Below are 16,293 nucleotides of genomic sequence, written 5' to 3'. Positions count from 1 at the left end.
AGAATATATATGCTAAAATCCTTGTCCACAGTAAGGAGTTACAGATAAGTAATAGACTAAAGGACAAGGAACCTTCATGCCTGACAGTGGATATAAACTTAAAACATATTTACATTAAACTAGGTAATATACAAATAATTATTTGAAATATTCATAAAACCTTATGAACAAAACAAAAATTCATGTTATTCTGGCAATTAGTGTATATATACTAAAACTCCTTAAAAAATATTGGCAGATATCAGGCACACACTGCAATTATGTGTGTACTTATAGGAGAATTAAGAGATTGGCTGAGGAGAGAATGATTAGAGGACCTGCTACTTATCAATCTTTCAATTGATACATGTATTATAAAAATAAACTTTATCACTCTAAGGATTGGTTTGTCGCAGCACTCCCAAATAATCCTATCCTGTCTCTTTATTCTTTCCTAGTTCCCAGCAGTGACTCAATATTTTGTATCTACAATTACTAATTGTACATAGCCTGAAAAAACACAAGATAAAATTGATAAATGAGGTCTTTTGTTAATCCTTGGCTCCACAGATTGACTAAGTAGAACATACATAAAGCAAGTCATTCAATCATTTTATTCTGCTGAAAAACATTTATTTTGTGTTAACTCTTTAATGAAAGGACATATTATGATTAATCTTTAGCATGCAAACAAAATGGATTGTTACTCGTATAAAAATGTTAAAATTCCCTGACCAAGTGTGCATACAATCTTCACTGACTTTTGGATAGCAAACCTCTAGACATCGTCTTTTTGAGTGTCTTGGATTTTATTGAATCAAGCTTATACTGTAATATGCAATGGGTTTATGACATGTTAAACCTATTCATTAAGTGATTAAGAGTGTAATAGGACAGATTACCCAGTGTGTGACTTTAAAATTGAAGCAACTCAAACTGAAGAGCAAAAAATATGAACTCACCTGATTTCCGACAGAACTTTGCCGGGGAGATTTCCAATTTCCTCCTCCGCTGGATCCTTGACTTCTAGCTTCAGTTCGGCTGGATGAGCTACGGCCATATTCTTCTGGGCCCCTGACACAAAATGATTTCTCCTTCCGAGCAATTGCACTTTGCAAGACTGACTCCCCAGTGTCCTTTGACCTTCGTGCTGAGCGTTTGAGATCTTGATGAGCAAGAGTGAGCCCCGATGCAGCACCCTCGAGTAGAACTGGATCTAGCCTTCGAGGGCGCTCTACAGTTGGGGTAGGCCTAGAATATGCAGACCTTTGTTAATCAGAGGTACTTGAATAAAATGCCCATATTCCTTCAACAACTCAACTGCAGAGTTTTTTTCTAATGAATAAAAGGTAGTACAAATGTTTATGACTCACAAATTCCTGATTTTATAAAATAAGAAAATATCTTTGCAGTTTTAAACCATAATAGTTATTATGGGAAACCATAATAATAATTATGCCAAACTGGCAGGAGTAGTATAACTTATGTGCATCACAAGCATTGCAAAAATTACATTTTATTCTACCAACAATTGGAACAAATCCCATTCTCCGACAAATCTGCTGGTCAGAAATTAACAAATTAATGAGACCTACACAGGCATGTCCCTGAGAAGTCTTACCGTAAGGGAGGAGGTGCTTTTTCCCCCGAGTCTCCTTTGGCCCTACTCCTCAGTGCCATCTTCCCAACCTGCCCACCTGGTGTACCCTCCACATCTTCATTCCCCACCTCTGGAACAAGTACTGGAGGGCTGCTATCAGCTGCTTCCGAGGAAACTTCATCTGCCCTTGGTCGACCATTTGTGTCTTCATCACCATCTGCTCCACCCAATCTTCTGTCCGTTGACCTCCCCATCCTGGACCGTGAGGTGTCTTCAACTCCACCTCCAGAAGGTCTTGAAGCCCTGCTGGTGCTTCGACGCGAAGGTCTTTCCGATTCCTGTGACTCACCCCTTGATACACCAGCAGGGCCCCGGTTGAATTCACTTTTCATCTCACCCAGGATCTTTTCAATGAGAGTACTGCTAACTTTGTCCCCGCCACCCCCACCTCTCCTCCCTACCTTCTTGATTCCCTCCCCTTCTTCTTCAACCTCTTCATCATCATCATCTTCATCATCGTCATATTCATCTTCCTCTTTCACCTTCTTATCACGCCAAACAGATCTATCAGCACTCATCTTGATTGTTTTTAATACACTCCACCAAGTATCCAAAGAAAATCTTTCACATTCAGGATTCAATCACAGCCATTTCTGCCCCAAACAGTAAGATTTACTTCAGTCCTGGAAAGAATTTCATTATTAATAATTTAAAATGTTACATAAGTCACATTTAAGTTTGGATAATAACAATCAAAAATTAGTTTCAAATAGTAAATATATGTTGAGTAAACTTCAGGTTTATATTAATATACGATTCAAGCTAATAGTCTCAAGATTCTGAACAATTTAGTAAATTGATTTGCTGTTATACCCATTATATTTTCATATTACATCCTGATATGGTCCTTGATTTTAGCATTGAAGAAGACATAAAGTAATTAATGAAGGGAATTAGGGCGATCTGAAGAGTTCTCGGACTACGGACGAAAATGAAAATATATGTTTTCAAAATGTTTTATTTTTCATCAAACCATAGGAGGAAATGAAATTACTATTAGTTTTGCCTTAGATATTTAATCTATCGCTTAGGTAACTTTAGTTTAAGAAAATTATGGAAAAAATTATAATTTTGCACATCTTGAACATTAGGTGCTGTAATTAATGACACTTGCAGAGAAAATGTACTTTCAAGGAAACATTTGCTTATCAGACCACAAATATAAAATTATAGCAGTAAATATTGAACCTAGTCGATATAGAGATTTATATCTCAATTTATTTCCATTATTAATATGTGGCACCCACAATTAAATGTTCCCCTCTAAGATTTTTTTTTTTAAGGTAATCTACCGGTTAAGGTAGGTTTTTTGATGGACACAACTACCAAACAAATATTTTGTGACTACTAACAAAACACAACCCTAAATTCTACTCTACACCAGGTCCCTCTTCATCTCTAAGTACTTTCTTCCGCCCTTCATCCCGTCCAACATCCCTATCCTGTTCCTTCCCTTTCCTCTTTTGCCCAACATTCTACCCTCTATCACAGTCTTCAACATCCCACTGCCGGTCAACACCCCCTTCATCCACTTTTCCTGCCTCCATAGGATTGCTCCCAACAAACCCCTCTCTTCGCCCACCATACCAAGTACTTCCTCATTTGTTTTCTTCTCTGTCCATTTCACCTTCTCCATTCTTCTCCACACCCACATTTCAAAAGCCTCCAGTCTACGTCTATCCTCCTGCTTCAATGACCACGTTTCCGCGCCGTACATAGCTACGCTCCATATCAAAGTTTTTACGAGTCTTTTCTTAACATCCTTACTCAAAGTCCCCGTCATCAACTCCCTCCTCCTCGTGAAAGCCTCTTTGCCTAGCGCAATTCTTCTCCTTACGTCTCTACTACTTTGACCGTGTTGGTCCAAAACACTACCGAGATACGTAAACTGTTCTACCTGCTCTAGTTTTTGCCCTCCTATTTTAATGTTAAGCTTGCCCTTTTTCTTTCTAGAAAATCGCATAACCTTTGTTTTATTAATGTTGATTCTCATCCCATACCTGTCGCACTGAATTTCCAATTCACTCAGCAATGCTTGCAGCCCCTTGGCTGACTGACAAACTAAAGCTTGGTCATCAGCAAACCTAACTGATTTTACGAATTCCCCGCCCACTTTCATTCCTACCTCTAGTTCTTCCCATGCCTCTTTGATCATTTCCTCTGCATACAGGTTGAACAGCAACGGTGATAATGGGCAACCCTGCCTTACACCCCTTCCTAACACTGCCCATCCTGACTTCCCGTTTCCCACCCGCACTTGAGCAGTCTGAGACATGTACAGGTTGCGGATTAGCCTCCTTTCCCTCCAATCTATTCCTATTTTCTGCAGAACACTCATTAGTTTTTCCCAATTCACTCTATCAAACGCTTTTTCGAAATCTACGAAACAGGCAAATACCTCCTGGTTGTGTTCTATATTCCTCTCGATTAATAATCTCATTACTGCAATGGCATCACGCGTACCTCTCCCCTTCCTAAACCCAAACTGATCATCCCCTAAGTAATCATTTGCCCTACTCTCTATCCTTTTGTTTATGATCCTGAGAACAACTTTAGCTGCGTGGGATATCAAACTAATTGTCCTATAGTCCTCACATGACGTGGCCTTTACCTTTTTCGGAATCGGAACTAAAACTGCTCTCACAAAGTCTTCCGGCCAGATTCCCTCCTCATAAATGCTACGGATCAGCCCATATAGCCTCTTCCTCCCACATTTTCCTAAGCATTTTAAAAGTTCCACGGGAATGTTATCTACCCCCACGGACTTATTTAGTTTCATCTCCCTTAATGCCCTTTCTATCTCATTGTCTAGTATGCCTGGACCTAAGCTGTCTTCCTCTACGTCATTTTCTTTTTCAATGTCTAACTGTGTTGGTCTGAGTTCTTTACTATACAGTTCTTCTATATACTCCTTCCATCTCTCTTGGATCTTTCCTGCGTCAACTATTACCTTACCCGCCTTATCTCTAACGTTCCCCTCTAAATTCAATCTATTACATCCCTTTTTAATTTCCTTTTCATTTGTGCGAGTGTACTCTAACATACACTGCTGCAGATGTTAATAGTATAATTTCTGTAGAAGACATGAAAAAGCCTTTATTAAACATTACTCATGCAAGTCCTTGCAATACACATGGTGATATTTATTTGCAGAAATGGCATAAATATATTTTAGAGATGCAATTCAAATGAGATAAGATAAACATGGCTTATTTCTGCGTGCAGGGTGATATCCACACATGATGAAATATACATTTATAAGAAGAAAAAAGTGATAAAAAATGTGAATTATGGCAGTAGTCATTTGATTTTTAAGGAACACACCCTAAACTAATAATTCTAAAAATCTATCAGAACACATGTATTACTCTTGTATCCTATCAACTCCGAAATATGTCTAAATATATGTCATAATTGAAATTAGTTAAAAAAGCCTGTTCTGAAGCATCGATTAAAGAACTACTCATGTTATATGAGATTCGGGGAGAATTTCTCAATTTCATACAATCACACCGTGGATGCACTACTATCTTTCCAAGATGCTTTCATGAGACATCAATCCACCTCTACCTTCTGTTAGCAAATTCTTAACATATTTTAACAGCTCATGACAATAAGCCTCAGCTGATTGCTATTTTTTTATTTCCTCCAAAACATTTACCATCACTGATCACTACCTGTTACAGAAGAAACAAAGCTACATTGTTTTATTCATGGAGTGACTATCTCGTAAATGGATAATATCATAAATAACCATCAAAAGTCAGCAAGAACAGACAAATCCTACGCTTAAGGTACTAGCAAGTTAGGCCAGTTTGAAAGGAAGGTCTCAAGTCCCTTAAATGGATGAAAGAGTAGTTGGTGTGAGCAGATTTTTCCAGAGAAAAGGATCCTCTCCTACAACTACTCTTCCTAATTTTCAGCACTGACTTTGGGAATATATACCAAGTACCAATGGTATCAATCAGATCATATATGCTGATGAAATTAACTTCATTTTCAAGCCAGTGAATATTTTTTAAATTGGTTTCATAAGAATGCTCACAAATTAAAATTAGGGAAATTATTATCATCCATTACATTGTGACCACTGATGCTCTTCTTGACTTTTAAAACTGTATGTTTTACATATATACAATTTATAATGTACTCTTTCAGGGATCCTCAGACCCAGTCCTCTAAAGCTAAGTAATCAGAATGAAAAAGGAAGCAATTTCTTTTATGTCCATATTAAATGAGTTTGTAATTTTGCACAGACTAATCTGTGGAAAATTACGAACTTATTTATTATTGACATCAAACAATTCCACGAAGTATAGCCTAAAAGTGTAAAGTATAGTTTATTTAATTCTGCGAGCAGATCGACCCATTTAAAAAAAATTAAAAATCCTACCGGTAAATATATAACAACAGCCATTCTCTAACGGTTATAAAAGTGAATATTCTTCTAACACAAACATTCAACTGGGTAAACAGAAAATGTGGTGATCTATATCAACCCTGTGCCAGCACAAGAAATTTTGTCAGCAGACCTGAAAATAATTAGCTCCCAACTAATATTAAAACATATAGTTGGCTGAAAGATGGAATTATGGTTTGGCATCATTCACACCAATCCATTGAACTCTTTAGACATTTTTTTAAATGGGCCATTAGGATTATAGGTAATATCCCAGGAAAAAATAGTGGTTGGGTCCATTTCAAATCTTCTAGAAATCTGAATTTTACATGCCCATAAAATGTTCTCACAATCGATTGTATTTATAAACACAGAAGATAGTTTGGCACTGAAATAATTGGTAATGTTCATGAATACAACGCCGCTACCTCCAAATATTTTTAAATGGTCACTCATTTACTCTTTTTTTTTAGTAATAACACAATCTATATCGGTGCGAAGGCTTCAAATTACCAACCATGGCAATGATGGGAAATCTCAAAATTCCCGTAGTTTAAATGTGAACTATACCAAAGTTTTGTACGCAGTATCCTTACACAGTGTATGTACTGTCTTCATATGGCTTATTCCATGCCTGCAAATCACATGCCCCGGAAACAATGAAAACTATTATTACTATCATTTTCAGTTATGCCAATCATTTTCCACTTGACAGGCCATAGACACTTTTGCTGAGTTTCAGCCTTATTTTGGTATTTGGGTAAGCACTCGATTTCAAGAAGGGGGTCCCACATCTATGTAGAAAAGGTCATCATGATTCTTTTTTACTGGACGATAGGTGTCGTCACCATTAATCCCGGGATTCTATATTTCTTTTGATTTTCAAAATCCAATTTCTGCCAAATATATTTTTATTCAACGGCGTTTTGATGAGCTACCAGCCTCTCTTCGCCTTCAAGAGCAATATCATAGGATTGTTTGCATGAAACTGATAATTCAATGTAGTTGAAAATTTGGCGGAAGAAATGTGATCACTCGTTAATTTATTGTAATTGGTTTCAATCATTAATTGAAAGATAAGTATCATGGTAAACAAGTAATTCTCATGCATTGAGATATATGTGATTTCAATATCTTACAATAATTAAAATTTAAATTCAACTTACTAGCTAGTGTGAAAAGTTGTACTATTGAAAGAAGGAAGACAAAAAGGTAGCACAATCAAAGATGCCTTAAGTTAAGTACAAGTTAGACCCAGAAGAGAAGATGGCCAATTTACTGAAAATGGGCCTATGAATGACGCTAAGTAATGGGTACCGTGATGACTAAAACTGAGAGAGAAATGCATATAAGAAGTTTTCAAATGGAAAAATTGTGTGTAGCATCCATAAATTTTTTGAGGATCATCATGGTAATAAATAAGCTGTTTAATTTTTCGAGTACCACATCTTCCTGGAAAAATACTTGCGATACCGAAAAAGCAACTTGGCCCCCTATCCTAACCTCGCACACCGTGGGGCTTAGTAATCAGTAAGCTCTATCGTCACCTATGAAATCAAATTTCGGACCGATTACTATGAATCGGATGGTGATACATCATTCGCATCAATATATCAATTCATGGCCCAATAAATGAATCCTGAGCGATGGGTAACTTATCTGCACAGTATCTCATCTAGGAAAGTACAAAAAATAAACTATCATCATACCACAATTAAACTGTCAATACCTCTCATGAAATGAAACAGAGAATTACATGCCAAAAATTTTGTACCAATAGCGCTATCATTCGTTTCCCTTAGGTTGGCAGTGTTGTTTTTTAGAGCTAATATGTATTTTTTGCCATTTTCCCTATTAAGTAAATCTCATTCAGCCAGTTTTCAGCTAGAGCCACATAGGTATCAACGGCCAAAAGTTAAATACAATTTGGATGTAGTTGAGAAGTGGAGCAGTAACACATGTAATATTTAAACTGGTAAAATAAGACCAGATCTAACAAATAAATTTAACAAGAGGCATCAGTCTATTAAAAAAAATTAAATTGGACATAAGGGGATTTGGACCTAAACAGTGGTTAATTCAGTTATTTACCTTTTAATAGGGTATACCTTTTACAATTCTAATAATTACGACAAAAGGCCAAAGTCGACGTTCTTTTCAAAATAATGACGGTAGTACGAAATATTTCGTGGATTCTATTTTCCTTTCAAATATTCATTTCTACCGAATGCCATGATTTATTTAAATGCCTATCTAGCGCCGGTATACCATGCATATGCTTCCGAATTATCATAAGGGAAATGTTAAGGTACTATAATGCAAAAAAAGACTCCACATTTACCTTTTCAAAAGAAACCAGAAGTCACTCCTTTCAAACCATAAGCGGTGCAAATTTAGTATTTAAGTAATCTCACAAACGCACCGCTTACGTTCCTAGGCGGGGATGTTTACATCGCGTCCTTGTCCAGTAACTGCTGCCCCGAATTTTGAGGTGGTCAATTTGCCAACTACTAAGTCGCTCCCAGTCATTTAAGCCACCCAACTCAAGATACATATTATTTGCCAAGAAAAGGTTAAATTCCGTGAATGCTACGCTCTCACACAAATTATCTTTCATTACGTATAATACGCAATTAAATAACCGCAGAAATTCATATGGACAAAAATAAAAAATCGGTTAAATCATCATTTTATTGATTTGATCACTTTATTAACACAATAATTTTCACATCTACGAGACAAAAGAAAACATTTTCCTTTGTCCATAAGGAATTTAATCTAGTTCATATTATAATCACTATTTAGTCGCTGCCTTCTTCTTAGGTTTCATTGTGAAGTACAGAATAATCAGACCGATAGACGCATACGTCGCCTTTGCCACCTGCATAGAATAAAAGCAAATTTTGAGTCTGTATTCTTCAGTAAACAATTATAAAACACTGCACAAAATTCTTCATACTTGTTCCACTGTATAACATTAATAGTCATTTATAGCAATCCAAACCAAGTGGTTGAGTAGCGATAGTGAGCATTTCACAATTTATATTAAAATGAGAAATCAAGCAACTAAAAGGATAAATGAAAACTCCATAACTGCAATTAGAATAATATCTTACATTAGCACGGCCTTTCATTGTCGTTCCATTAAAATATTTAGAAAGCCCGGTAAACTGCGACTCACTAGCATGGGAATCACCCGCCATTGTCTGGAAAATGAACACCAAATAATGCACAGTTAAGACACAAACGGATTAGTAATTACAATGGTAGTAAAAATACACACTTACTCCAACGTACTGTTATACACCGAAGGAGCAGAAATATGAGATCGCCAACCAACTTTCATCTGTCTTAGTTAGCTATAGCTAGATCTTCACAAGAGGTCTCTTCTTTACAATATTGAAACGCGAATCATCCTTTTGAAAGCGGTCTTTTCAAAACAGTTTTGTGAATAGGTGCATTTTGTATATTAAAAGTAGTTTATTCACAGCTTTCTACGCCAATTACTTTATTTCCGTTTCAGCAGTTAATACATTTGTCAAGGATGAATAAATTTATCCTCATAGAGCCATCAAGTGTTTGGCAAAAGCATTGGGGAGAAACTCATTCACATTAGTCTTTATTCTGGTCGCTTTTTAAGAATGAAATACATCAATTAACTTATTTTTTATTAAACTATTAATTATGTCTTCTCGATTAATTTTGCTCAAAGTGAAATCATATTTCGCGAATTCTTTCGGTGAATGACTGGATCGTTCAGCACAACGATCACAACGTGCCTTACATCATGTGCAATTGATCTCTTTTTGTATTTTATCCTAATCGTCTGACGAGAATAAATAAATAATTACACACAAAAAGCCAGGATTTAGCATTTGGTGCGGTGTTACTTCCGTAAACACATTCTTCACTATTCTGATTGGTCAAATTTCCTCCGCACTACACGTTCAAACATGAAGACTTTGGTGGAGGAGTTTCATTGACCGAACATCATTTCCACTGCAAGAGTAATAATATTACGAATCGTTACTCTTACTTTGAAACGACAGTCATAAGTAGTGCATTAGACAGGACTATCTCGCAGGCGTTGCTGTCCAAGTAAGGGTTATTCAAATTTAGTCGTAATTACAACTATATGGTAAAGTGGCTTTGAACATTTGAATTGCCTCGTAGATTTCTCTACTTCACTGCTGCTTGGCCTATATTCTGATGACAATGGAAGGGCTACCGAAAAGACGCAGCCGTCTTACCAATAATACAACTAACGATAAAAAAGCCGGAGAAAAATATACTGTAGCTACTGAAATGATGCGATTAGAAAGAAAGAAGGTTATGTATGATAAGCAGGAAATGGCCCTGAAAAAGATGCAAAACGTTGTTTCTGACCAAATGTTGAAAGTAGAGGTGAGTTAACCCATGGGTGAGTGTCATCTGTGTACTCAGAGAATGAATTTCCAGTTGACTGGATAGCGTGAATATATTTTAATCATTTACAATGCATTGAAGATCTATTATTAATCAATTGCATTTTTGACGTGTATTATATATTTTCTGTATGCTCCATAGATAAATATATTAATATTCTGTTAAGTCATCATGCTTCTGCAGTTTAACGTTGAAATTCGAGTTTCTGGCTGGCTAATGATGTACATCATATAATTAGGTAGGTCTTATAAAGCGGATAAATTTGCATAGTGATAGATTCTCTCACTGTCAACCAAGGATATTTTGTGGCATCTACTTATGAAATTTACCGGAAAAATCAAATTCAATGTTACTTATTTTAGGATGGTTATTTAATCATCTAGGAAATTCATTTAAAGCATTTTAGTTAGTTGCCAAATATATGCAGATTGTCGTTATTGTTTTTTTATAGTATTAAATCCATCTTCAGAATTTTTAGGGGCGATTACAACAAAGTATGTATAAATGACAGCTGTAATCTATATGATTGCATGAGAAGATATCTAGTTAATATAATATTATTTAAATTCACCTGACACCTTATAGTCATGTATTCAACTATCAAAACACACTTTTAAAGGAATTACTATATTTCACTGCACAGTTTAAGGAAGGAAGCCTTACCCAAAATGAAACAAATATATATTCTGATAAAATAGAGAAATAATACAATGGAACTTAAAATCAATTAAATTTAACAATAATCCGGTCACATTTCTTCGATTGCCGCGACAAAATAGTTATTTTATTTAAATATATGTCTAGGTAGCTGTTATTATTACTTAGGAATCCTTAAATATTAAATTACTCAATTAAATACGATCTTTTCTAGTTGATGAATGATCAAATTACACACCAAACCTCTTTGCCGAAGCACTGGTTTAACATGAAAGTTTCACAATTCAATTCGTATAATTGAAAACCATATATTTTTTGTATATATATTGGAGAATGTTTGGATTCCTGGAGGGGCGTATTAAAAAAGATTCATGTAGATGTTGGAATCAATGGAGAGAGTATTGACTAAATGGCAAGAGAAAGGAGGGGAGGATGTGCGGCTGGGGTTGGTGACTGTTAGGAGGCTCGGAGAGAGTAGTTTTGGAGATAATGGCCGTACATAATGTGAGTCGGGAATAAAATGTAATTGTGGTGGTTTCCATTCCCTAAATTTTATCCCCTTCAAGCTTTTATGTTGTGCATTAAGTGATAAGATTGAAGGTATGTTGGAGTCATTCTCTATTTTACCAGAACAAGAAATTTAATCCTTATCCCTTCCAATTAATGCATAGAGTCAGCAGTTCTCATTGATATAAAAGAGATTAAACATTGAAAGCCAACTGATCACCCAATGCTGATGGTTGCTAACTCCAATCAAATTCGACAGAGTAAGAGGCCCAAAAGTGTTTCCAATCATAATTTCAAACAGTTTTCTGGTGATCGCAAAGAGAGCTGCTACCCCTCAAATTCCCTTTCCATAACTGATGAGACCAACTTAAGGTCATGAAGCATCATTGGCTTCTGAAGCTGCAACTCATCTAGTCCTGATGAGGTCCTTGGTCATGTGTTAGCCAAATGTTCCTTTAGATTTACCCTCCATCATACACATATCAATTAATAATTGAAAGAAGGTATCTTTCCATCCACATTAAAATAGTTCTTATTCATAAAATATCACCACAAGACCCACTTGATTATCAGCCAATATATATTTATTATGTAAGCCCTAGCAAGGTTTCCTCGAAGGTAAATCCAAACCAGTACTCTTTTTGTTTAACTTCAGGCTATTCACAACGTTTTCACTGACTCTAAGGGTTAGCCTTCATTAGTGCAATCTCTACATTAATAATGAATCAACCAAGATAAATAATAGTCAATTAGTAATTTATGCAGGTTACACAAACCATTCTATCAGAATTCCCTCAAAACTGAACCACTTTGAAGTGAACCAGGCTGCAATAGAAATGTTTAATTGAACCTGCCAAAATAAACTGCAATGGTACCTTAATCTTATTTTTCATCCATACCAGAAAATAATTGACTAACCTTCAATCCTATTCAATCATTTTCGCTCACAGCAATGACATAAAATTCCTTGGAGCTACCATAACTGAAACCCTTTACTGCTGAATTACAAATCACTTTGAATTTTAATCTAAAAACCTCTACCCCCATATTTACCTATTCAAGAACTTACATGGGAATGTATCTTCCTACATAACTACAATTTATTACATATTTTCTTTTCATATATCAAATATGGAATAATGTTATAATGGCATCTTGTCATAGTGGCAGTCAGAATATTTAAGCTGCAATAAAGAGCTGTCAGGATAATGGAAGGGATCTCCAATCAAACTTCTTGAAATCCATACTAAGTAAAATGACACATATCCTGGATGGCTCTCACTTGCATCTTGGAAGAGAAACTTTCACATTTACCTTACATGATTTCGAATATCCTTTATAGAAAAACAGGCATAAAAATTCATTTACATTTATGAAAATGACCACCTACTTAGAGGTTTTTTTGTATTAGCTGCTGGTTCAGCCACTGATTCATACTATTTTTATTAGTGGATATCAAATTTAATACTTGATTTTTTTCATTTTAAAGTTAAACCAAAATTTATTTGCTAATTGATTAAACTAAGGTTGAAGCCCTCCAACTAGCTGCAAATATTCGAGAGAAAGAGATGAATGAATTGTCAGAGCCTCTTGATGAAGAAAATAGCTGTAAAAATGTGGCTGAGGACCCAAATTCTCAGGAAACAGTTCATTTTGATGATGCAGAAGAAGTTAACAAGAATAAGTTAGATTTGGAAACTTGTCTGGAAGGTGAGTGATAAAAATAAAAGGAGCCATATTAGTCTATTTTTATAGAAATTGTTTCCAGCACAAAATTTTTGGGTGTACTTTTTCCAAACAAAACTTACCCTTGATTTCCATAGGAATATATTTTAATTTTAACAACAATACAGCTGTGAAGTCATTATTAAGCAAGGCTGGATAGATTGGCTTTTTATTATTTTCGTGGACAGTAACTAGAAGTAAAATAGAAATAAAAACCCTCTAGAAAATGCCAAGTTGTTTTTCTTGTTAAGATTTAACCTTTTCATTACTTTTCAGGCCAGGTTTTTTTTGCATTAGTAGTTGAAAAGAGGAGATTGGTTAAATGGCTTATATTTTTAAGGCTCTCACCACTCAACTTTTTTGTTTCATATTTCTTTTAGATATTATTTATAGTTTCTCTTACCTAAATATTTGACTTATTCATGCAATGTTTCCTTCATTTTAGAAATGTTGTACAATGAATTCTGCCCCGCTACTGCAGAAGAAGATGATGAAGACGAAATGAAATTTCATTTTCTTTAGGAATTTATAATTTATTGAATGTTTATTTGTTACACAAAAGACATTTTACAGTCAATGAACCTTTATTATAAAAATTAATTAATAAAAGTTACAATTCTTTTATTTCTTACACATTTTGGAGCGTGATGATGGATGCAGCCTCTACCTTTTTTATTTTTCTATCTTATTAGTCAAAAGTTTGATTATCAGTATTTATTATTTCCTTGTCTTAATTAATAACTGGAAAGTTTCATGCAGTTCATGAATAAATCTGTTTCAAATATATGCAACATGAAATCAATCCTTAAGAGGGAATCACACTGATTCATAATGACATTTTGCAACATATCCAAGTAGTTCACTTAGGCAGAAAAGTCTTTCCAATTCACCAGCAAGGATAAAACTACTTGGTCAGGACCTTCTGGCTCCAGTTAAGGGTCATTCCATATCAAATCATGTGACTGGCCATCTCAAAACTTTCGTACAGTTTACACCATTTGTTCTTTTTATGCCTCTTGTGAAACATTTTGTTTTTCCAACTTATTGATAGGTAAAAAATTGGTTACACTTTTTTACACGCTTTTTTAAAAAAATGGTTACATCATTGGTAAAGTCCTTCAGGAGCTGCAAGCTTTCAAATTTTCTAATGTGAACTATCAGTGAAAAATTGTTTTCAGGCTACAGTTGGTTCAAAAAGTCATCTCCCCTCATGTATTTGTCTCGATTTACTGAAATTTTTTATCAATGTGAGGTTCCTATGCCAAACATAATAACAATTACTTATGATCTGTGAAAGCCTCTTTGTTTAATAGAAGAGTAATTTGAGAGCTCATTTGACACCTTAATGTTAACTCATGATCATACTTCCTCACAATGCTAATCCTTAATGCTAACTCATGAAAATGAATACTTGCAAAAAATCACCTTTTTATCTATAGTGCCATGACAATAAAAATATCACGCCTTTGTACTGAGTACCTACCTTGGATATACCTGTACATGTCAAATGTACCCAGCTGGCTAATAAGCATTGGTTGGATCCAATTAACAGATTCATTCCTTTTCGTGCATCCCCACCCTATTTTCTTCTGAAAGCATTTTTTTCAAGGAGTCAGTCAGTGAGTAATTGAAAGGCCCAGTCGTAAAAATCCATTTTGTTCCCAGTTTTTCTGTGCCCCTTTATGCTATTTTCTGTTTTTTTTTCTAAACTGGATTATGGTACCCCTAATTTATTGGCTCTTGATTTTCCATGGAATTTCTACTTCCCAGTTCCTATTTAATTTTCTGAACATTTTAAATTCATTTTTAATATCTGGCTGCTGAGTAGGTTTTTATTTAAAGTGAATTCAATAGTTTCATTCATCTACTGCAGAAACACTGTTTACCACAGGATCCATGATTCTCCTAGACTTTACCTTAAGGCAAAAAGAGGCCGTAGAATCACCAGCATTTTAACAGAATTGGTGGTTTAATAATTATTAATATCTAAACTACTCTCCTTTTTTTAATGCTGACATTTACGGAAAAACTATAGACTGCTCTGAGACAATACAAATTTAACTAGCCTGCATTTTCGGCTGGAACAGCCAGCAAATTTTGTAATAATCCCAAAGAAAGGAATTGGAGGAATATAAGAAAAACATTAAGGAACTTCCAGAATTATGTGATTATTGTTTCTCAGGAAGGCAGATATCCCACTCCATGCACATGTAGATTTGGAATGGGCAATGGATGCCAATGACAGCAAATCAGTGATTAGTTGCGTTGCACATTCACGATGAGTAACAATATTTTGGAAAAGCAAAAATACTCCCACTGTAAATTATAAATTCGTACATGCATCTGTCTTGCTCTTTTAGCTTTGAATGGAAATAGCATTAATCAAAATCTTCCAGAAGAATTCTATCACAATTATTCTATGCCAAATCCATGTTGTGTTTTTTGATAATTTAAGAATCTAATAATATTTGGCCTTGATTTGGAAGCTCAGAATTTACTGAGCATGTTAGGTGAGGCATATCAAAATCAAATAGTATGTATATTGCACAACTTCTGTTTTGCACCCACAAGTAATTATATAGCTGTTTACCAAAGTCATATCTGTTATGAAAACAAAGTTATTTCACAGCAAAAGGTCTAGAATGAGATGTTATGTCATTTGTTTAGATTTTTTTCTATTTTAATATTGTCTATAATAAATAATGATAAGAGAGGAATGGGTGGGGAGGCAATTAGTTTATGTTGTCCATTGTTCCTGTGCACTCATTCACAAGTTTCTTTTTTCATTTCAAACATCTTTTGCCAATGATTCATAATCAGAGTTGAATAAGATATATTTCTGATTTTGATTAAATATGACATTATTGTGTAGGCAAGAATTAATACCAAAAATCAACAATTATATTATTCCAGTAGAACATCCAACGTTTGCATGTGGTAA

At 35.0% G+C, this 16,293-nt stretch overlaps 2 protein-coding genes across 3 annotated transcripts in view; one reads left to right on the top strand and one right to left on the bottom strand.

Annotated features, from left to right (window-relative positions):
- Nucleotides 1-8,475, bottom strand: part of G9a (histone-lysine N-methyltransferase G9a) — a 38,018-nt gene extending 29,543 nt beyond the window's left edge. For both annotated transcript variants that reach the window (XM_071593826.1, XM_071593834.1), the window contains exons 1-3: nt 8,380-8,475; nt 1,601-2,262; nt 942-1,230 (exon numbers count right to left, since the gene is read on the bottom strand). In XM_071593826.1, the coding sequence (XP_071449927.1) occupies nt 942-1,230; nt 1,601-2,157 (846 nt within the window). In that variant the 5' untranslated portion in view covers nt 2,158-2,262; nt 8,380-8,475. The remainder of the gene's footprint in view (nt 1-941; nt 1,231-1,600; nt 2,263-8,379) is intronic.
- Nucleotides 8,476-9,999: 1,524 nt separating this feature from the next.
- LOC139686727 (uncharacterized) lies at nt 10,000-13,896 on the top strand. Its single transcript, XM_071583752.1, has 4 exons — nt 10,000-10,136; nt 10,212-10,442; nt 13,154-13,337; nt 13,798-13,896. The coding sequence occupies exons 2-4, from the start codon at nt 10,248-10,250 to the stop codon at nt 13,872-13,874; spliced, it is 456 nt and encodes a 151-aa protein (XP_071439853.1). The 5' UTR covers nt 10,000-10,136; nt 10,212-10,247; the 3' UTR covers nt 13,875-13,896.
- Nucleotides 13,897-16,293: the final 2,397 nt, after the last annotated feature.

Source organism: Hetaerina americana, unplaced genomic scaffold (genome assembly GCF_022747635.1).
Source record: "Hetaerina americana unplaced genomic scaffold, ioHetAmer1.1.p SCAF_1, whole genome shotgun sequence".
Classification (NCBI taxonomy): domain Eukaryota; kingdom Metazoa; phylum Arthropoda; class Insecta; order Odonata; family Calopterygidae; genus Hetaerina; species Hetaerina americana.
Note: the sequence above shows the minus strand (reverse complement) of the source record. Positions and strands in the feature narration are given on the sequence as shown.